Here is a 22,614-nt window from a genome sequence, read left to right as displayed (position 1 = left end):
AAATGCTCCCGGGGGTGGCCGGGGACTGCTCTGGAAAAGCTCAGGTGCTCTGCTGCCGGGTCTGCCCCAGGCACGTGGCAGGGAGCCCTTGGCCTTGCCAAGTGAGAGCTGAGCTGGGGTCTGAGCCAGCAACCCTCCTGGGGAGCATGCTCTGAGTCCAGGCCAGCCCTTGGTCACCTGTGTGTGCACCATCCACTTTGTGCATCGCCTCTAGTGTCCTTTCCACCCCCAGGGCAAGTCCCCGCCGTCATCTTGCCCCATCGGGCACCTTCCTTCCTCACTAGTTGGTGGTGCTCAGGGCATGTAAACCAGGTGTAATATCCTGTTCATACTTCATGTAGGGAAAATAGAATTTGGAGGAGAAATGGTCTATAAAATCGCATGACTTAGAGCCCCCAAGGGTCTTCTGGGGACTACTGTTCCTTTGGGTTCCAGAATCCACTCCCCTTCCAGCGTGGGTCCCCAGAGACTTGGAACAGTGATGGGGTGTGTGGCGTAACGGTGCCCTGCTTCCCAAGGGCTGCTAATTGAAGTTTACTCGGTGGCGGTGGCCACATGTTGACAGGTTCATTTCATGGATAAGTGAACTCAGTAACCAGCCTGGCTGCTGTGCCATCACCGTTCAGTGACCTGCGTCCTTGTCAACTGGAGGCATTACTCAGGTCCCCTGGATCTCAGCTGCTGTTTTCCCGGCAAATTCCACCTCACATGACTCTTATTTGGGGCCAGAGACCTCACCAGCCTCCCGCATGGGGAGGGAGGGAGATCAGAAGAACATCAGGGGTTAGAGAGTATTATGAGTGCCACTGGCCCTTCTCCAGGTTAAGTAGCTCCATGAGGAACATAAACGAGGCACTGTCGACACTGCCCAGGGGTTCACTCACTCCATAATTTGATAATTAATTCCATAAACATTAATGGAGTTTTTCTCACACACCAGGCACTAAGCTAGGTGCTGGTGGTGGGGGAGAAACCGAAAGATGAAAAAGACTTGGTTTCCACACTCAAAGAGCTCACAGCCTGGTAAACAGATACTTAGCCAAATAGATGTCCTCACAGAGGGGCCTGGTGTACATGGTGGAGGAGGCACGGAAGAGGAGGTGGCTTAGGGGGGCGGGGCAGGGGGAGCGGTGAGAGCAGAGCTGGGTCTTGAAGGCTGACTCGGAACATGATAGGCCGAGAGAGGAAGGTGGCTCCTGGCCCAGTCAGCATGTGCAAAGGCCTAGAGAAGTGAGAGTGCTGTGTGTTTTGGAGGAGTGTGAATATAAAAACTAAACATGGCTGGAATCTATAGTGTGAGTGGGGCTGGGGACGTGGGCAGGAGTTGGGTCCTGCAGGTGCCTTGCTTAGGGGACCCACTTTTACCCTAGAGGCTGTGGGGAGCCACGGGAGGGATTTAGGCAAAGGGGCAGCACAGTTTGTGCTTTATATTAACCGTGGAATTGCCACAGGATCGCAGGAGGAGCACCGGAGTAGGGGGTCTAGATCTGGACCTAGCACCTGGGTGGGTGACCTTGGCCAAGTCTAGGCCTCAGTGTCCTGGCTTGTAAGATGAGGAGATTCTGTTCCAGCGCTGACATTCTCCACACCCATGACCATCTCTCTTTTTGGTTCCCACACCCTTTGTCCGTCCACCTCTGGCTGTCTGACCTGTGTCTCCTGGCTGTCCCATGCTCAGCAGCTGGTGGCAGCTGGAAGGAGAAGGGTGAGTCCTCCAGGAAGAACGCACCCTCCTGACCACCGCAGCTCATGGATGCCTGGTCTTTTCCAGCCTTGCAGGAACCCCGGGCTCCAGCCCACGTGGCTCCCCATAGCTCACAGCCCTGGGCCCAGCTGGGTGTCATCAGTGAAACAATTCACCCCCTGAGCTTAAACCCCCCACCACCTGGCCCCAAGTGACAAAAGACAGCTGATTTGGAGTTGCCGCCTGGAAGCCATCTGTGTGGGGAGATGTCAGTGCCTTTGGCCCTTGTGGTCTTTTTCCTTTGCTCTGGCCCGTGTTTTAAAAGCTTCTCATGTCGTCATCTGCAGTGGTTGCCTGGGAGCCCCAGCATCCACTCTTCTGCCCAGGGACCCCGGGAGCCACTTCCGCAGGAGGCTCTGAAAACGCCTGTGGCTGGGAAGACAGGTTTTCCTCCACAAGCATCGTTTGTCCTGTTACCTCTTCAGCTTCAGTGCTCCTGGTCCTAGAGCTTCTCCGGGGTGAAGAGCCTGGAGGAGGCGGTGGATGTGGTTTCTGTTTTCCTAGGTCTTTGATCTCAGCTGTTATATTTAAAGGCTTAAACAGTGGGTTCTAAACAAATAAGTATCTGTTTAGTCAGTGGAATAAGAAAATTAAAGGTGACTCAGATGTCCCCCTCCCCGGTTGTAAGTGCCATTTACTATCTGAAAGGTCAGACCTGGAGTGGAGTAATTTTGCTTGATTCTCCTCTCCTTGGGAATTTGGCATGATATGTTACTCACTCACTCATTCATTCATTCATTCATTCACTCATCAAGAATTTGTCAAGTACTTGCTCCCATGTAGCGGGCCCTGTGGGAGATATTGGGGACAGAGAGACAAATAGAACCCAGACCCTGTCACGAAGCAGCCCGGTGTCTGAGGTGACCACCCAGTGGAAGGCCAGAGGCTGTGGGATCTCAGGGCCTCCAGTGCAGGACGTTTCATTCAGAACCTTTAGCAGACGATCTTAGACCCTCTTCCCAGAAAATAAGGAAATAGAAATAGTGCAAGAGGGAAGAAATGTGAGGGAGGAGAGTGAGACAGGGCGGAAGAGAGAGAGAGATGCTCCAGACAGCCACAGCTCACAGCCACGGTCAGCAAGAACCCGATGGAGGGAGAGGCCCCTGCTCTCTCTTGGCTCTGCCCTGGCAAGCTGGGTAGTAGACTGTCACTCCTTGCTTGTGCCCAGTTTCCCCATCTGTAAAATGAGGCTTTGGGCTAGGGGATCTTGGAGATCTGTTTTGGACTAACATTCTGTGACCAGGACAGGGCACAGTAGTCATGTGGCAAGAACCCAAATAAAGGCCCTTTGAGGAGAAAACATGGTGTCCCTCTGGCTTCCGCCATCTCAACACTGAGAGATACCCAGTGGGGCCTGTGGGAGTCCTGCCATCTCCTCTCCAGGGAGAGGAGCCTTCTGGAGAGGCCTTCCGGCCGCTCTCCCAGCTGAACGCCAGAAGAAGGTTCATGTTTTTGTTTTTCTAGTGTGGACATACTCCTCTTGGAGTTTCTTTTCTTTTCCTTCTGACAATAAGGCCACTTGAAATGCTCAAGGCACAGGACTTCTCTGTCTGGCAAACACACGTCATCTGATGCCCCGGACTGCGTCGGTAGGCCTGCCTCTAGACGCCCTCAGATACATGCCTGGCCACGGGCTGTGTCAGATCATTGAAGCCCAAGGGTCACTTCCGAAGGGCTCCTACGCGGCTCATACTCATCAATCTGTAAGAAGACAATGTTGTGGCAACACAATGTCAGAAGAATTGAGGTTCCTAGCTGTGCGACGGGTAATTGCTTAAATACTCCGAGCCTCAGTTTTCCCATCTGTGAGATGGGAATGGCTCCCTGTATCTCCCAGGGATCAAATAGGGAACTGTGCAAGAAAATGCTTTGTAAACAGGAAAGCACTAAACTGACATCCAGGACGCAATGATTCAGGAGCAAATATATTCCGATAGTCAGCCCTCTCCGTAGTAACAGCCTCTTCTGCTGAGAAATTCAAGCCACAAAGGGTTAAGGCAGGCTAGGCACGTGACTGAGATTGTCCGTAATTGATGGAATAAACCTTAAAGGAGTGAAGTATAATTGCAATTAATCCAGGCACTGGGACCGGCCCTGCTAAAAATAGTGCCTACTAATAACTGCTTTGATCTGGCAAAATGATGCCTGTCCATGAGCCTGGGAGCAGGGACCCTGGCAGAGGGTCTGCTAACAGCAGCAGCACCAAAGCCCACCCCTCCCACTGTACAAGGCAGGTGGGAACTGGGAGACAGTGGGCAGAAGGGCAGGGAGGGGCCCCCAATTCTCTCAGACCTATGGCAGCAAATGCTACATATATAGGGTGATCATATGATGCATTGTCTAGACTGGGACACGCTTTTGAGAGTATTACATTAATAATTACTATTCATGTTAACAATGACACCAGACAACAGGCATCAACTGGACTCTCCCGGGGCAAACTGGGAGAGATGGCCGCCCTATGTGGAGACTGTTTTAAGCTCCTGGGAACCCTTGGAAGGGAGAGCATTTCCATTCATTATCTGGTCTTCCTCACAAGACCTCTGGAAGGAAGAAAGGATTTTTTCTCTCTTTTAATGGATGTTAAAGATGGTGATGGAGCCAAACCAGTCCAGCCATGGTCTTTGGCCTGGCTTCCCCTGTGGCTGACCCTGTGTGGGTAGAGGACAGCTGGCTGGGAGCAGGGGAAACCAGTGGGGCTCAGCGGGAGAGAACCCACAGCTCCGGCTTCAGAAGAGCAGAGGCAGAGTGACCATGTCCTCCGAGGGCACAGGGCACAGGTCTCAGCGGAGGCTCTGCCTGGGGCTTCCTCGCTCCTGAGGTTGGACTTAGAAGACTCCGCCACTTACTAAGTAGTCTCAGCAAGCTGCGTCCTCACTCTGTGCCTCAGTTTCCTCGTTTGTCAAGTGGGGACAGTAGTTCCTTGTTGTGAGGACTAAGTGAGATCCTGTATGAAAACGGGTGGACTCGGGGTCTGACGTGTCACAGATGCTCAGTAAATCCTTGTAGAGTTTGAATCGGGAGAGAGTTTCCAGAAGCAGTACCCTTTAGGGAAGCATGGGGATCTTTCTACCTTGAAACAGCTTTAACTTGAACCAGTTAGGGTAGGTGAGCTCCTGCCTTGAGTTCGGGTCTGCCTCAAGTTCTTGCAGGAAGGACGTGGGTAAATCAAATACGTGGAGGAACTGAGAGATTCCTGACTCCCCTAGGCCGTGGATAATGTGCTGGATGCACTGTTCGAGATGCGGGCCACACCCAAGGAAGCTTAGGGCCTCAGGTTTCCATTGAGGCTCTGGACAGACAGGCAGCCCCCTCGGCCTGCAGCCCTGGCCTTCCTCTAGGTCCATGGATGAACTTGGACTTGGGCAGGAGACATGGCTCGTGTGGTGTCCCATTGCTGGAACTGATGGCCCCTCAAAGCAAAAGGTAGGCAGATCGGCAACAGTTTGGTGCCAGGGAGCTAGTGAGAGAGAGAGTTATAAAAGTGCCATGTTCGGCCTATTAATAGCCCATGTTTGGTCTCCACCACTTCTATCAGCATCGTCCATCACATCCAAAGAATTGAAAAGCCTGTGCCAAATGGCTAGGAGTTAACAACGCACGGCTGTGCAGAGTTTCTGAAAAACAGCGTTTCCATTTCTTCTGCAGCGCTGAAATGCCAATGTTCCATGCCAACTGGTTATTTTTCCAGACCATTTCCCTTTATTTATGTTTAAGCTTTTATGTTTTTAAGCAAAAAGAAGATGGAGAACCTGGAGTAGGTAATTATTATTTCTCCTGATTTGCCCTTGGATGAGCCATAGAGGAAATGTTCATGCCTCACACCTGAATTGAGTACTTCCAGGGGGATGGGAGAGCAATCAGACAGGGTCCTGCCCCTTTCAGGAATGTTCAGGCTGATGGACAGGCAGAATGGGGACCTTCCCACAATGTGGGAAAAATGCCAGCCCAGCCCTCAGAGGACTTAGGGCAACATTCGCCCTTTCTGTTACTGGTGTGTGGCCTTGGGTAGGACAGAGGCCCTCTCCGGGCCTCAATTTCCTTTCCTGTAAAATGGGGGAGTTGGACTAGGCGGCTTAGAAGGCGGCTTCCAGCTAATTCTGTGCGTTCGGTGGAGGACTTGCTGTCTCACGTTCATTGGCAAGAGCGTGGGTGTGGAAGTGGAAGGAAGGTGATGCTGTCCTCAGAATTCTGCTCCAGGAAGCCTGGAAACGTGGCAGGGGAAACATGGACAGGGCTGTTCACTATCTGGGAGGCTCCAGAGCAGCCTTCAGAGATGTCTGTGGGGCCTGCCAGGCGCGTGTTTTCCTCACCATATGTGATTTCTGGGCATCTTAAAATTTTCATCTCAAATGTTGCCAGGCTCAGGGGATGATTTTGCCCTGGTAGGGGGATGGAGATGGGTTTGCCTCCGGGCCCCAGGCTGGGAGTGGGCAGAGAAGTCCACTCTGGAATTCTCTGATGAGGTCGGAAGGTGCAGGTGGGGCCATGGCGTTGGCTTCTGTCACCGCGGCAACCTGTGGTGCAGACAGAGGCAGGAGCAGGAGGGAGAAAAGAGGGAAGAGGAATTGGAGTGGGTGATAAGGCTGAGAGGTGAAGGTGGGGTCTGTTGGCCTCACTTTGTGTCTTTAAAACTAACGTGCTTCTCTGTGGCTGTCAGGTGATGCGAATCAACATTCTTATTTCAAGTTATATCCATCTGAAGATGCATTTACCCAGTTCCTTGCAACTGGTTGACCGCAGCCCCTCCAGAAACCCTGGGAGTCTGGTGTGTGTCATGGGGCAGGATGGGGAGAGAGAAGCCTGGGACTGGGCTGTTTCAGTTCTAGCCAGAAACCCAGTGTGCACACACAGCTTTCTGCAGAACAAGTGATTTCCTGCTATTTTATTGGTTTAGGGGTCAGATAGGTTTTAATAAAAGAAAATAAAACTGCTTCAAAGGAAGCCATCCAGAAAGCACAGTTACTTGTTTCAAACGTTCTAGAACATTTAAGAAAATGGGGGCTTCTGGAGAAAGAAGCTGAAGGGAATATGGGGACCATGGTCTTGGTGAGGGGAGCCGTGGATATTTGCAAGGAGGACCCCTCACGGTGATGGCAAACTCAGCCACTTTCCAGCAGGGCTCTGCCACAGCTAAGGGAGAGTAGAGGTTAGTGGTTCTTGGTAACTCGAGAGCCCCAGGCTGCCAGGGTGGATGTTGGGGCTGGGACAGGGGACCTTCAGCGTGTGCCTCTCCTGAGATGAGGGTGTGGCTCGGGACCTTCAGAATAAGCTGCATGGTGACAGGTATGCGTTCATTAAAGCTGGAGAAGGCTGCAGGGGCTTTTTGACACACAAAAGTAACGTAATTGCTGGCTGGCCAAGAGCACTCACATTCCACAAGCAGAGGAGGATGAAAGGTAATCGGGAGCAGATTGTTTATTGGAGGAGGAAATAGAGTGCCTGTGAGAGGTATGGAGGTGACTTCCAGGATAGGGATGTAGGCTTTTGGAGAACAGATAAATTCAGGGTCATTCTATTTTTATTAATAGGGAAGACAGGGTGGGCAGGAATATCTACCCCATGACCATAGGCCTGGCAGCCCCCAATACCCAGGTTCTCAGCTTTGCTTCAGCACAGGTTAATGTTTGATAGGGATGAGCCACCCTCACTGGGCCTCAGTGTCCTCATGCAGAATGAAGGGTGGGGGACTGACTGATCTCCAAGGGTGCCTCCAGGCCTGGTGTTCTGTATTTCTATGGGTGTTTGTCTCGGGGAGGGGCTCACTTGTCAAGGACTTTGGTGTAGGCATCCATGATGCCAAGGTCAGAGCGAGGCTTCACAGAGGCGTTTGCTTGTTTAGCTTTACTGGGGGCTAAGCACCTGAGAAAACTGAAGCCAGATCTTTGAAAAAGTCAGAGCCTTCCAAAGTAGAGATGGGCTGCCTTGAGAGGAAGTGAGTTCCTTGTCCCTGGAGGTAATCAAGCAAAGACTGGAAGACCCCATGCCAGGAATCTTACAGAGGAGAGTCAAGGGCCATTTAATTAGATGGCTTTTAACTTTCCTTTTAACTCCAGGATTCTGGGGCTCCACTGCTTGTGTGTTGCCTGTTTGACGGTGTCTCCTCAAAGCTATGATGGTGACCTGAGCCTTCTGAGCTTCTTTCTTGTGCCTTTAGGGCAGCAGTTCTCATCCCTGGCCTGCACATCAGAATCGCTGAAATATTTTTTAAAATGTCAGTGCCCAGGCCTCACCTGCAGAGATTCTGATGTAATTGTTCTGGGGTGGGGCCCTCAGTTCTAGAAGGCCGGGACTGTTTGTGCCTGGCAGGCTTCCATGCCACCCTCATACTCCCTGACGGGGTGGGAGGATACAACCCCCTCTGGTTTCATTTTGCCTTGGTATAAAGTTACAATTTGAGGCTGTGTTTACCCGTCCACATCCATTCACCCAGCAGACATTTGTTAAGTGCTTACTTTGTGTCCAGAAGAGTCCTAGGTGGGCAACCTTTTGGCTACCCTATGAGCAGGAAGCACCAAACTGCCTTAGAAAGATCTCATCATGTGTATTTCTACCTCCCACACTCGGCACAGTGCCTGGCACATGACAAGCATGTAATAAAAACTTTGATTGAATTGCATGGGATCTTTGCCAATGTTGTAAGTGGGGCAGGAAAATAAATCATAAGCAAGCATGCAGTAGAGAATTCATGATATGCCAGTTCCCCTCTGCTCAGATCTTGTAAAGGGAACCATCTCCTTAATTGGAATTATGTTTGTGGCCTTAGGGGTGACCCATCTGACTTGATATTTTGGTAGCATGGTCTCCCAAATAACCTTTTTTCCCTTCCTTAGGGCATCGCACAGCAGGAGAGCCAGGGCCTGGGGGGGATCACTTCCTCTTAATTGGTGTCCTGGTCAGCCTGCTAGCTTCACTAAGCATTACCAGGCCACCGTCTGCTCAGACCCGAATGCCCTTGTTATTAAGTGCATGATGTCCCTCAGACATCAGGTTCCATCTCCTCCTGGGAGTGACAGAGTGGAGGGCCACAGAGAAATGCCCCAGGCCAACTTGACTTGATGAGTTTTATTTTGGGACCATTGGCTCCCTTCACTCCACAAGCATTTCCGGCCTGCCCTCCCCACACCAGGCCGGGTCTCAGGCACACTTGCAGCGAGGATGCATAACCCCATCCCTGACCTCAGGCTGCTCACAGCCTGTCATGCTAGTAAGTGACCGAGGTTTAATGGTGACATGACTGGGGCCTCATCAGGGAGCAGGCAAGATAAGGGGTTAGTCCCCCTGGGAAGGCTGGGCTTGGAAGGGCGATGTTCCGATGACTGACATCTGTGTGTCATGGGATTCACTAGGTGGAGAGACCACAGTCTTTTAGGTCTGACTTGCTTGGATTTGAATCTGTCCTCCTCCTCTTCCTCGCTTGGGGACCATGGATAAGTGACTGAACCTCCCTGGGCCTCCAGTGAGGTCGTTCTGAGGATCTAAAGCATTTACAACAGTGCTTGGCCCATGGGGAGCGCACGATAAATGTTAGCTGTTCTTTTTCTCATGTCCCTTTAGTTTTCATGTGTTTGGAAGTTCAGGATGGAAGTGTCTATCTGCTTGATACATCTCTCATTTGGTTCCCTTCATTCAGATGCTCAACGTTCAGCTAATATTTATTGACCTACTATGTGCCAAATAATGTCCTAGGCCTGAGGCGTAGAGGTGGACAAAGGAAATTGACGAATCCTGCCCTTCTGGGGCTCCCGTTCCGGCGGGTGAGAGAGCCAGCAACACCAGCGGGTAAACGGGGCTTAGATGGTGATAAGTGCTCCATCACCCCAATGTGGGGAGTGGCTGACAGGGTGACGCTAGGCAGGGCCTGTCAAGAAGGGTGAGGGGCCCAGGGCAGGCTAGTGGGGTTCTTGGTGCCAAGGTTATCCTGTGTAGCATCTAGGCAGGGAACAGATCTCCCTGCTGAGATGGTGGCTATCAGGATCCAAGGACTGAGGACGGGGCTCCAAGAAGCCATTTCTCAGGGGTGTAGATCCGATCCCTGCTCCTGGCCCTGGTCAGCTGGCTCATAATGTCCCTGCCAGCGTTGGAGACAGGAAGGAGAATGTGGATGATTTAGCCTCAGCTCTCTGCCCACTGGGAATACACCTCATGCATCCCCAGCCACGGGGTGGGGGAGCCAGAGCAGAAGCTCCACGTGAAAGGTAACTCGGCTGCAGAAAGGGCAGCAGGATGTTCAGCCCCACCTCCAGCCCCTGGGGCCTAATAAAGACATGCCCTCACCTACACAGTGGGCTCAGGAAGGGAAGAAGGTGCCTGAAGCCTGGTCTCTGGTACCCAGGCTTCGTGCTCAGCTCTGGTGGGTGTGGCAGGAGAAGGTCGATGCCCTCCCCACTGCACAGCTGTGTGGGGAGCCTGCGTCCTCAGCAAGTAGCATCTTTGGTGAGAAGGCACCCTCTTTGCCCTTGGGTTAGTCTGCACTCCTCACCGCACATTCAGGATGTAGGGTCAAGTTCAGGTTCAGTTGCCTCTCTATGGTCACCTCCTCTGGTCCTTGTCATGCCCTGCTCATTCAAGGAGCTACTTGCAGGTCTTCTTTCTCAGCCTGGGCTTCCTGCCCGGTTCTGACTGTCCCAGCCCGACCCCTCCTCCAGGCCCTGCTCACCTGCGCCTCATCTGCCTGGTGGGAGTCAGGCTCAGCAGGCCATGGGTGGAAGGGGTGGGGGACTCCCTGGCATTTTGCAAGTACCCAGCTCAGGGCCTGGGCATAGTTAAGTGCTCAGTGAATACTTATAGCGTGACTGAATGGGTGAATGAGTGTTGGGCCTGCTGCAGACTGCCAGAGGTGTCTTTCTGAAGTGCCTGGGAGCATCCTTGTAAACTGTTTTAACCCTACAGCGCTGATATTGGAAGTGCATTCAGCAGCCCCCAACTGAGGACCAGCTGAGTTTACCTGCGCTGACATCTGTGGGAAGAGAAAAGGTGTTTGGCTGCAAGAGAATGTGAGCTTTTCTTTGTGTGAAAAAAGAATGAGTTTTTTTGTATACATTATTTCACTTCATCCCCCAATACCTGTGAGTATAGTGAGAGTAGGTCCTGTTAGACCAGGCTTGCCGAGAAGGAAACAGAGGTCCAGAGAGGGTAAGTGACAGGTCCAGTGTCACACAGCTAGTAAGTGGCAAAGACATGACTTGAATTCTGGTCTTTTGATTTCAAATCCTGTTACCTCATTCTGATCGAGGAGAAGATGGCATGAGTGAGTTTGGCTGTTGACTGTTTCCCACCTGCAATTTCATCATGTATAGAAATGCTTGGGAAAAGGAAAAAAAAGAAAGAAATATTTGGAGTGTCCCTGTGACCTGTGTGTGTGTCATGGCCAGTGTGTGCCTGGTGCCGTCGGCCATTAGGCTTAGCTGAACTTCACGGACTATTTGATCCAAGAGTCTCATTTTACTCGGGGGACAGAGGCCTAGAAGAGTGACGTGAGCTGTCCAAAGCCCGGCATTCACCACGGAGGAGGCCGAGACCCCGTGGGCCCCTGGATGCCAAGCCCAGGGCCCAGCTCCAGAGCCCTCTTGGTTAGATGTGTCCCGGGTTCTTGGAACTTCTCTCTTCTTAGGCCTGTTAGAGATCCAGGTGCCCTCTGGGGCCTCCAGGGTCCCCCTCCCATCTCACTGTGATATTTCACCTGTTTCTCCTGCTCTCAAGTTGGACACTCCAAGGGTGCAGAGGGTCTGAGTGATTCCACTCTGGACTGTGAAGGACCAAAATAGGATTCTAGTGGCTGACTGCTAGTTGGAGCCAGGCTGGATGGTCGCTCTGAGGATGCCAGTAGGAGCCGTGACTGTGCTTAAATCAGGCAGCTCAACCTGGGAGGATGAGCCTGAGCTACAAGGTGAGCATGAGGGCAAAAGATGTGCAGAGTGGATGAAATGGAGAGATCCTGAGAAAGCAGCCGAATGAGAGCGGAGGAAAGGAGAAGGCAGGGCCTCGGCACTGACGTGCAAGCACCAGGTTGAGGGAAGAAGCTGCGTCTCCACGGAGAACAGCAACTGGGAATGCGGTCTTCCCTGCCAGTGGAGGGGGGCTGGTTTTAATTTGCATAGCATTAATTAGTGAGAGTGTCTAATTAGGACAACCATTACAGAGCCACAGTATTAAGCTGATGCTGAATATCAATCAATTTTGGAGCCTTTCCATGAAATTGAAGGAAAAGTTGACCTTATTAAACAGAAAAGTTTTCTAAATCAATTATTTCCCAAATTGAACTGCACAAAATGTAGATCTTAATTCAGTGAATACAGACTTTAGATGGTATCACCCCTTCCCCTGTGGGGTTTCCAGCCAGTGACAAACATCATGAATGGACCACATATGTGGGGACACACACACACACATTTGGGGGTATCGGCTTGGGTGGGGAAGGCACCTGCACTTCCGTACCTGGTTAAGCTGATATTTCAGGACTCTGCCTGCAAGCACAGTTTTCTGTTATTTCCAAATGTTCCAAACAATAAAACACATTTAGAACTTCAAAGTCTCTGGGAAGATCTACCATAATCATTACAGTTCTGGCCTGTCTTTGGAAGCTACAAGGCGGGCCAGGAGGACAATTTATGCACCTGGCTCAGAAGCCAGGGAACACACTCTGCACAGGCTCGGGGGAGGAAGGGCTGGAGCGGTTCTGACAAGCCTCACTGTGGAAACGGAGGCCAGCAAGGCATGACCGGCAGGGTGGGGGGTGCTGGGGAACCGGTGGGTCACGGAACCTGCAGGCAGACGGATCGGGAGTAAATCCTGGATTCTTCAATCCTGACTTTGCCTTTGGTTGACCGTGTTTGTGGAGTCTGTTTCCTCCTCTGTAAAAGTGGGTTGATGATGCCCATGGTGCATGGTAAGCCCCTACAGTAGTGCTTTATTACAGATTTATGTCATCAATGAGAAATCACAGACCTGGGAAGGGCTGGCTCATAGCCTGGCGCAGAACAGGGACCGCATGGATGGGGCCATCTTGCAGGAATGTGGTCCACCCTCCTACCCTGCTAGGAATCTCCTCTGCAGCACCTGTGGTGGCATAGCCAGCCTGTACTAGGATGACAGGAACTCACTGTCTCATAAGGGAGCCTAGTTCATTGTGAAGGCAGGGTTGAGGGGGAAAGCATGGTCTATAGAAAACTCTGATATACAGGTAAAATCTGGGCTAGTTGTGTGACCTTGGAAAAATCACTCTGTCTTTCTGATCCTCAGTTTTTTTTTTACCTTTTTCTCCCCAAAGCCCCCCGGTACATAGTTGTATATTCTTTGTTGTGGGTCCTTCTAATTGTGGCATGTGGGACGCTGCCTCAGCGTGGTTTGATGAGCAGTGCCATGTCCCCGCCCAGGATTCAAACCAACGAAACACTGGGCCGCCTGCAGCAGAGTGCACAAACTTAACCACTTGGCCACGGGGCCAGCCCCTTTAGTTGTACATTTGTAGTTGTGGGTCCTTCCAGTTGTGGTATATGGGACGCCACCTCAGCATGGCCTAGACCAGCGGTGCCATGACCGCGCCCAGGATCCTGACCCGCGAAACCCTGGGCCACCGCAGCAGAGCGCAGGAACCCAACCACTCCGCCACGGGGCCAGCCCCCTCAGTTTCTTTATCAGTAAAATGGAGACAGTATAACCTCTACTGTAAGGCGAGGAGTCGAGATAAAATGTGTAGACAGCCTAGTCTGGGACCTCTACACAGTTGGTACTCAATAAAAGTCAGGTAAAAATGAAAGTACCATTATTATGTAGTTTCAAGGAGCACTTATTAAACCCCAGTTGTACTCAGAGCAACAGAGGTAATACACTATAGATGTAGTATTGCCTGGATTCTCATGGACTGGGCGTCAAATGAAGAGCAATGGTCATCTGAGGTGTTTGCCTCTCTCTACGCAGCCCCGGGGTCAGAAACGGCCCTAGTCCCTACCTGACAGGAGGGTAGAATCTCGTGCTGTGATAGAGTACCCTGACACTTTATAGCAGGATGCTAGGAAACGGGCGTCGAGTAAATGAAATGGTATTTAGAAGACTGGAGCCTCATGTCCTTCAGCCCCGTGAAAGGGATGGGCTGGAGGCTCTCGCGATTTCCGACCACCAGCCAAGGCAGGGCACTTGCCATGTCACCAGGGTGAATCCCTCCACCCACGTGGATGTCTCTTTCTAGCAGTCCAGGGCTCAGATTTAAAGAAAAATGATACAAGTTTTTCCAATTATAAAAATAGTATATTCTCGTTGAAGACATTTTGGGGGAAAAGAAAATCAACAATAAGAAAAACACTCCACTACCTTAGCATATTTGATATATTTTCACAGCCTTTTATTTATACTAAAGAAGCAAACAATTTAAAAATAATTGGAAATATACCATGTATACGGCTTTGGGCTCTGGGGGTTTCACTTGCTATCACATCGTGAACCTTTCCTTAGGTCCCCAGATATTTTCTACAGAAATGGTTTTAAGTGGCTACATGGTGTTCCATCACTGGATGTGCTCAAATTTACTTAAGCACTCTAATATTTTTGGACACTTAGGAATAAATGGCTTTAAACATTCCTGTATATTAAAGATTATTACTCTTTTGTTGAAAAATTCTGTGTTGCAGGGGACGAGGGTTGACCAGTTGACCACAGGACTCCCTCCCAGGCCTGTGCGTCCCTTTAGGCCCTTGGATGGGGGTGAGTAGGAGCAGAGCAGATGTGGCAGGACCCCCCGCCACGTGGCGTATGGCGACTAATTAGCCAGCCCTGAGTCGCTGCCGTCACCCAAAGAACCATATCAATTTCAAGCTTCATTGGAGTTTAGGCAGCAAAGAAAAGATGGTAATGCAACATTTCAACAAACAGAAAACATCTGTAGTCCAGGCAGATTTCTTTGACATGTTTTCCAGCTATTAAAAAATGGTTGATGGTTTGTTTTTGTATTGATATGTGATAGAGAAGGCAGGGAGATCTGCAAAGGAGCAACTGTCTCCGCTGACCCGGCGCACAGCTCATCTCCCATGGGGCTGGAGCTGGCCAAGAAGGCTGCACTGGCCAAAACCAACAAGCAGGTGAGAGTTGCCGCTTACGTAAAGGCTTTGAGTTTTAGAACAAAAGGAAGAGACTCAAAGGAGAGGAGACAGCATCTGGCCCCTTTCCTTCACCTCTTCCTCTAAAAATGATGGAAATAGACTTGGATTCTGGTTTCAGTTCATTCCTGCCAAAAGAAATAAATTAGAGGTTGAAATGTGCAGCTGATCCCAAACTCTCCCCTGGGGAGGCGTGATGCTCCCCAGATGCCTTCAGGCGTGATGCTCCCCAGATGCCTTCAAACTTTCTTTGAGAAGAAAGTTATGGTCATTTCTGGCTCAGAATCATGTGAGTTGTCCCCAGTTGATTCCTGTAGGGAGGTTTGTCTTATCCTGAAACAGTCTGAGCATCCTTGAATTCACTGCTTGCTGTCTTCAGCCTCATCTAGGTCTGTGGTTTGGATGGTATTTCAGGCATCAAGTAGTTAATGTCAAAGACTGGAACCTTCTTGAGGGCCAGAACTGTGTTCTGTTTTTGTTTGTTCCTGCGGTTGGAGCTGCACGGCACCAGCCCCGCCTCAGACACCTCTAACCATGTGTGCTGAGTAAATGGTTGCAGGCCGCTCTTCATTAAACTGCAGAACATGGAAGAGGCTAAATGAAAAGTGGCTTATGTTTAGACCGCGGTCTGGGTAGCACCAGATGGAGAGACTTTTCCCCACAGCTGGAGGACCCTGCACGGTGTAGAAATGGAGTTTCTGTATGAGCCACATTGGAAGCTTCTTGTGGGCAGGGACTCTCTATAAATACCCTACAGCATCTAGCACACTGTTGGATATGTAGTAGGTGCTCAAGAAATGAGAAGTGCCTGAAATTGTCATGAAAGAAAGAAAGAATGAATGAATGAATGAATGAGCTCCTTCATTAGTTCTCCCTTGGATCCACAGTGTTAGCTTGTGCCTGGCACACAGTGGGCCCGAATAACTGCATCAAATAAATGAATGGGAGCTTGACAGACACCAGGGAGAGCTGCTTTCTTTCCATCTTGGCTGGCAGAGGGTTGTTGAGAGCATGGACTCGGGCATCTGGAAGTCCTGGTTCAAGTCCAAGCCCTCCACTCATTCTAGCGGTTGCCATATTGGACACCACCGCCTGACCCTGGGGATCTCGGCCACCTCTCTCTCTGTCTCTGAAAACTTTCTTGGACAGTGATGTCTCCCAACCTTGAGCCCCGCAGCCCCCTCCATTGTAGGTTTCACTTGGCAATTAATCATATCTTATCTTTGAAATACCTTCTGTTATTGTCTTATGTGTCATTCGAGTCTGTTTAAATGGACACTTCTCACGTTTCTACTCTGTTTCCCTCTGTCTGGAGAGTGGGCCTGAGGGCTTGTGGGCGGTGCTCTAGGCTGGGAGTCAGAGGCCCTGGCTTTGAACTCTGGCACAAGCCAGTCATGCCTCTGAGCTTCTGCCCGCAATATCTGTAAAGCTGGGATAGAGGCCAAGGGCTGGCCTGAGGATGGATGGGAACCAATACGTGAAACCACCTTGTACACGCTAAGGTGCGTTACGGGAGTCAGGCGCTGTTATGATCACCAGCTCCGGCAGCACAGGGACTGTTTCTTTTGCTGCATGCATCTCTCAGGACACGCGGGGCCACCACAGGTGAGTGCTCAGAAGTGCTGCCTGGCTCTCCTCTGCTACCTTTGCTCAGGGCTGTGTTCCCGTCTTCCTGTGGGACTGGGAGCCATCTCTACTTCCTGGCTTCCAAATGCCCAAGAAGGGATTGAGTCCTAGACCTGGATGCCCTGAATTGGTAGAGGATGTGAAGGAAAATATAGTAGTAGCCAACTCTTAGACAGCCAGGCACTGGTCTAGGCGCTTTACATATAGGAATTCCTTTATTTTTCTCAGCAGCCCCATGAGGCAGGTACTAATGTTATCCCTGTCTGACTCATGAAGCAAGTGAGCACAGAGAGGTGGAGAAAGCAGTCTGAGGTCGCCTAGCAAGTGGCAGTGTCAGGGTTTGAACTGGGTGGCCTGGCCCAGAGTGCAGGCTGCTAGCCACGGGGGTTCTCTAAGCTGCCCTGGGGCTGGAAGACTGTAATGAAGGCCAAGTGGCTCACCCCGCCTTCCCCATCCTCATCAGGCGGGACCCTCGGGGCCCTTCTCCTGCCCAGGACCCCCTCTGCTCCCTGCTCGGCCCACGTCTCTCTCCAGGAGCTCCTCTGCCATCCTTGCCTCCCTCCCTGCCCTTGGCCTGAAACAGGAGATGAGAGCAGCGGTCGAGACATTGGAATTCATTTCTAGAAGAACTCTGCATTGTCAGAGATGGAAGGGGCCTCCGGAATCCTCTGGTCCAGGTTTGTTAAGAGAAAAGAGAGGCCTGAGCTGGCTCTGTATTGATGTCCAAACATATAATAGTGGCACAAAAAGGAATTATGTTCAAATGACTTATGAGCATGGAGGCAAAATTCTAAACAACACATCAGCAAACTGAATCTAGCCATGTGTAACAAACACAATACATGATGCCCAAGTAGAGCTCATCCCAGGAATGCAAATACAATTTCACCCTAAAAAACAGAGGCTCGGGGGCAGCTGCTGAGCCTGAGCCGACCCAGGGCCCAGCCCGAGTGTTTTGTGTCTCAGGCTAACTTCGTGCCTTATCGGCTCCCAGGAGGGGCTGGTGACAGTCCCTGCATTTCTCCCTCTCCTTCCCCTTTCTGCGTCCTCAGAGTGAAATGAGATGCCCCATTCCTGGCCCTCCCTAATTCTCTCTTTCTGTTTCTCCTGCAGGATTCCATGTTTTCGCTGGCCCTGAAATGCCTTATCAGTCTGTCCACCATCATCCTTTTGGGTCTGATCATCGCCTATCACACGCGTGAAGTCCAGGTAGGTACCCTGGCCCTCAGCCCTTCACGCACCGGCCACTCCTTTCAGTTTGCTCTGGGCTGAGCCTGTCCCCACCCCCAAACCAACTGCACAAGCAAAGACTCTAGAGATTTTACGCCATGTCCCAGATGGTGGCTCTTCTCTTCCGGTTTGGACCCTCATGGGAGAGGGAACTGTGAGGCTGCCCCATGGCTTTACAACAACTGTGTGACATTATCTTCATTTGGGGATGCCAGAGGCAAACGTGGCTTCATGATTTGGGGGCAGTCCTGAGCATGATCCTCATTTAGCCCCATTGTGCTGTGAGTTTCTATGATTTCCTGGATCCTTTCTGAACTTGAGCCACTGAACTCCTTCCCCCCAACCCCACCGCTGTGAGGGAGACCTGCCTCGTGTCCCCCTATACACACACGCACACACACACACACGCACACAAATACCACCAGGCATCTATATTTCTGAGTGGTGTAGACTTTATCCCCCGTGGACCCTGCCAGGTTGGGAGGAGTCATTTTCTAGATAGAAGAGATGTCTGCTGTGGTCAAAGAGGCCACTGTTTCTTGCTGCCCAGGAGTGACTTGGCACCCAGAGAAATATTGGCTGGGCCCCCGAGGTACACTTCCAGTTTGGCTGACGTAGGGAGGATGGTTCGACCTGGGTTGGGACGGGCAGGCAGGAGTGAGCAGATCTGCAGCCTCTCTCCTGACAATGGGTCTCCCCCATCACCCGGCCCTTCAGGCTGACCTGCTCCACTGGGGACCTGAGTATTTCTAAAATATCCAGATGTTTTTTCTCACACTTATGAGAATCTGGAAATAATCCCTGTCCTTTGGCTAGAGGAGCACAGATAGATCCACATCTGGGCAGCAGGCAAGAAATTGATGCAGACCAGAACTCAGAGTCAGAAAAACCGGGGTCAAGTCTCGGCCATGACCTCTTCTCACGGTGTGTCTTTGGCCAGTCCTGTGAGCTTTGGGGGCTGGAACATGTGAACCTTTCTTCATCTGGAACATAGGGGGTTTTATTCACCTTTTGTGGGTTGTTATGAGGATGGAATGAGGAGTGTACAAGAAAGTGCCTGGTAAACTGTAAACCACTATTAAAATCTCTCCCCTTTTGTTACTCGGCATTTTCGGGGCAGAGTGGTGACACAGACAGATGCAGATGTGGGCACCTTCTCCTCCTAGAGAGTGGTCTGCTTTCCTGCTGAGTATCCAGGGGCTACTGTGGCTGGCTGGATGTAGAAGCCTTGGCTCCAGGCCACTTTGGCAGGGCTCCAGGCTCTCAATGACCGGAGGCCACTAATCTCGACGGCTGGGACTCTTTACTCTCAGAGGGTCACACGTGCTCAGACAGAGGTTGTGTTCTGAGGGCTGAGAGTTCCAGACACCACTGAGCAGCTGCCAACGTGGAGTCTGAACTGGACAGAATGAGGGGTCTTGAATCCAGACCATTGTCCAGTCAACCCCACAAAGGAGCCAGGAGTCTGGGTAGGAGGGTCAGGGGCAAGGAACCAAGATAGGACCAGGAGTCACAGTCTGAGCTCCAGGCCAGGTTCCACCCCACCCAAACCAGCCATGGGACCCAGGTAGTCCCTTAAACCCTCTGAGCCCCCGTGTCCTCATCTAAAGGGAGTCCATATTACTATGTGTCATGCTCACCTGTGCAGAAGGTATCACACAGGCCAAAGAAAAAAGGCAGAATCATAAAGCTCAGCTGCGATGCAGCCTTGAGGTCGGGTGAGGAAGAGGAGCAGTCCCCAGCCTCAGCCCCACACTATGGGTCCACTGGGCCTCGCTGCTGCTTCTCTCTGTTCCAGGCACTGTGGCTGGAAGAGCCAGGTGTCCCTCCCTCTCATTCTCTTGGGGTCCTCGTTCCCAGCCCAGGGCCTGCAGCCCTAGCTCTCAGGCCTGATCCCGCCCAGCTTCAGTTGTGACCTCAGTTCTGGCCTGGTAGCAGGGCCATGTTGCTGACAGGCCAGCACTTAGCTGGGCACCCTTATCCCATGCTCAGCTCACAGCCAATCTCTGCTTTGCCCTACTTGTGGGCAGTAGAGGATGCTATGTCAGTCACTTATCTTGTCCGGCACTCACACTTTGGAGAAACAAAGGGACATCAGTGGCACTGAATCCTGGCTCGCACTTCAGCCTGAATGACCTTGGGCCAGTAACAATGTCTCTGGGCCTCAGTTTCCCCATCTGAAGTATGGGAGGCATATCACCTGCTTCGCTGAACTCCGGCGGGTTCGTAACAGTACAGAGTATAGAGTGGGCTTTCATGAAATGGAAACTGGTGCTTTTCCTGTGGCCTCTGCCCCACTGCTTCCAGCTGGGCCTCATCCATGCACAAGCTGGGCCCACCACATGGTCACTCTCATGACTGCCCGCACTGGCAGGTGGCTGGACTTCCTCCCCGCCCTGGCCCAGCCCTGCCTACACCCTCAGCTCCCGTCACTCAGCCCCTTATCCTACATGGCCCACTATCATGTGAGGAGTCACCAGTACCTGGCTCCCTCTGTGCCTCTTACCTTTCCAGTAATGTTCCTTCTGCATGTAGCTGGACCTTCTCCTCCCAGAGGGAGATGGGCAGAGTTTGGGCCCAGAGAGTCAGTGGGAGTGGGGTGGCTGGAGGGCTTGCTCTGACAGGACCCCTTGAGTGCACCCTACTGGATCATAGTGTCGTTTTCTGTTCTGTGTCTTTCTCCCCCACCTCAGGGACAATGATGTCATTAATCTCTGCATTTCTAAGGACCCACAGTGCTGACAAGCAGCAGGTATTTGCAGGACATGTTTTGAATGACAGGGTGCTAGATTCAAGATATCTGGTTTCCAAAGCGATTTAGACCATTATTTAGCTCTGTGGTCTTGGGCCTCATTTTCCCCATCTGTTCATTGGGGATTCTAAGTCCCCCAATTCTGTCATTCTCTGATTTAGGTGTGGTTCAGGGCCAGCGGGGGGACCGTGCTTCTGGAGAGTAGAGGGAGGCATTTTCCCGGCATGAGTGACAGCTGGGCTGATCCGGGAGGGGAGCGCTGGGCGAACACCTGCCATGAGGGTGGGGAGCGGCGCTGCTGCTCATCTGTCGTGAAGCAGGGTAGGCTCGGGGGTCTCATCCTCTCTGGGAGTGCCATCAGGGGCTTGTGCTAAGGATATGCTCGCCGCTTCCCTCAGCCATACCAGCTGCTGGTCACTTGGCTACATTTTAGCAGGGACCAGATGACCGTGTCTCCACCTCCCTCCAACCCTGCCCCAGACACTCACATCCAGGCCCTGGGCCCTGGCCCAGCATACACATGAGGCTGGGGTACCTTCTAGAATAGTGTTCTTAGTTGTTAGTTTGGATGGTGTGTATTTTTGAGGAAGAAGAACTCTGAAATATTGTTGGGTAGCTCTCAACCAAACTCTGGCTTCAAGTCATAGAGCCTCAGGCCTGGAAGGTCCTCAGAGGCGACGGTGTGCCCCACCAGGGCAGGAACCCCTCCATCTCCGCAGGCTCCGCCATGGCTGGGAGGCCCTGCCTCTTCCAGGAGGCCCTCCCTTGATGGGCAGTGGGAGTCTTTGGAAAATCTCCCCTGCCATGGGGAGGAAACAGGTCTCCCTGGAACCTCCGCTCGGCCCCGGCTCTGCTTCTGGAGCAGCGAAAAGGAGGCGCCCGTCTTTCCCACCAGGAAGGCTCTGTCTTTGAAGATGGCTGCCCTGTCCCTCCTCCATCTCCCCTCCTCTCACGGTTTGGAGCATGCAGCTTTCGAAGGCTCCGGCATCTCTTCTCCTGAGGCCACTGTGTCCTGGAAAGAAATGAAAACCAAAAAAAACTCAGTGCATTTTGTTTATTTACCAAAACTTTGAAAACCTTGTTCTCCCTTGGAGAGTCCATTTACTCTTTCAGTTTGACAATCATTAAGAACTCCAGAGGGGCAGCAGCAGCCTCCTCTTCCCGGGCTGCAGACTCACGTTTTAGATGCCATTGGTGTGTCCCTGGCTCAACACGTAAATGGCCAAGCTCTTTACAGCTCCCCCAATAGCCTCCCTCCCCTACTCTTGATGTCCCATCCAGCTCCTTCATTCATTCAACATATGCTTACTGGGGTCTACTCTGCAGAACCTGGGACAGGAGCCCAGTGCTTTGCATTAGAAACCCTGACATCACCTTTGCTTCTCCCGAGAGTTGCCAACCTTGAGTGAATCTATGGCTCTGATTAATGTCTCTGGTGCCATCCTGGAGGGCAGGATAGCAGGTGGCTGAGAACATGGACTTTAGAGTAGCGCAGCTTAGGTTTGAATCATGTTCTTTGTCACGGTGCAGTGTGTGTGGTGGCCTTTAGCAAATTACTTAATCCCTCTTCTTCTACTTCCTTTCTGCAAAATGGGACTAATAATAGGACCCACCACAAAGGGTTGCTGTGCAGATCAAATTAGATAATATATGCAAAACACTTTAGCTTAAATGAGGAGGTGTTTGCCTGGGAGACAGGGTGGAAAGGATATCCCAGGTAGAGTTCTCAAAATAAACAAAGGCCCTGAGCTGGGAAACTGCAGAGTGCATTGGAATGTCTCCAGGGCAAGTCCTGGGCAGTGGGGCAGATCCACTATGGAGCATGGGCAGGGCCAGCAGGAAGGTGTCTGTCTTGCTGAAGGGTTTTGGAATTGTCCTGTAGGCAGCAGTGGGAACCATGTAAGGATTCAAGCTGGAGAGAGAGATCATCAGATCTGAATTTTAGCTGCAGCATGGCAAATGTTGGAAGGGTCAATTTTGGAGGCAGGAAAATGAGTTAGAAGCATGTTTCTATTGTCTAGGTAAAGGATGGCAATGCCCTGAACCAAGGCAAGACAAGAGCCAGGACAGGAGGCGGGCTGTGCAGGAGAGATGTTGAGCCAGTGAAATTGACCAGACTTGGTCACCAATTAGGATGGAGGTACTGTCTGCAGGGAGAGGAGGAGTCTGCC

At 51.6% G+C, this 22,614-nt stretch overlaps 1 protein-coding gene across 5 annotated transcripts in view; it reads left to right on the top strand.

Moving 5' to 3' along the window:
• Positions 1–22,614, top strand: part of KCNN3 (potassium calcium-activated channel subfamily N member 3) — a 178,937-nt gene that overhangs the window by 26,814 nt on the left and 129,509 nt on the right. For all 5 annotated transcript variants that reach the window (XM_014837099.3, XM_044757800.2, XM_070496835.1 and 2 more), the window contains exon 2: positions 17,575–17,670. In XM_014837099.3, coding sequence (XP_014692585.2) covers positions 17,575–17,670 — 96 coding nt within the window. The remainder of the gene's footprint in view (positions 1–17,574; positions 17,671–22,614) is intronic.

The sequence above is a fragment of the Equus asinus genome, chromosome 25 (assembly GCF_041296235.1).
Source record: "Equus asinus isolate D_3611 breed Donkey chromosome 25, EquAss-T2T_v2, whole genome shotgun sequence".
Lineage (NCBI taxonomy): Eukaryota > Metazoa > Chordata > Mammalia > Perissodactyla > Equidae > Equus > Equus asinus.
This window is presented reverse-complemented; position numbering and strand designations above follow the sequence as displayed.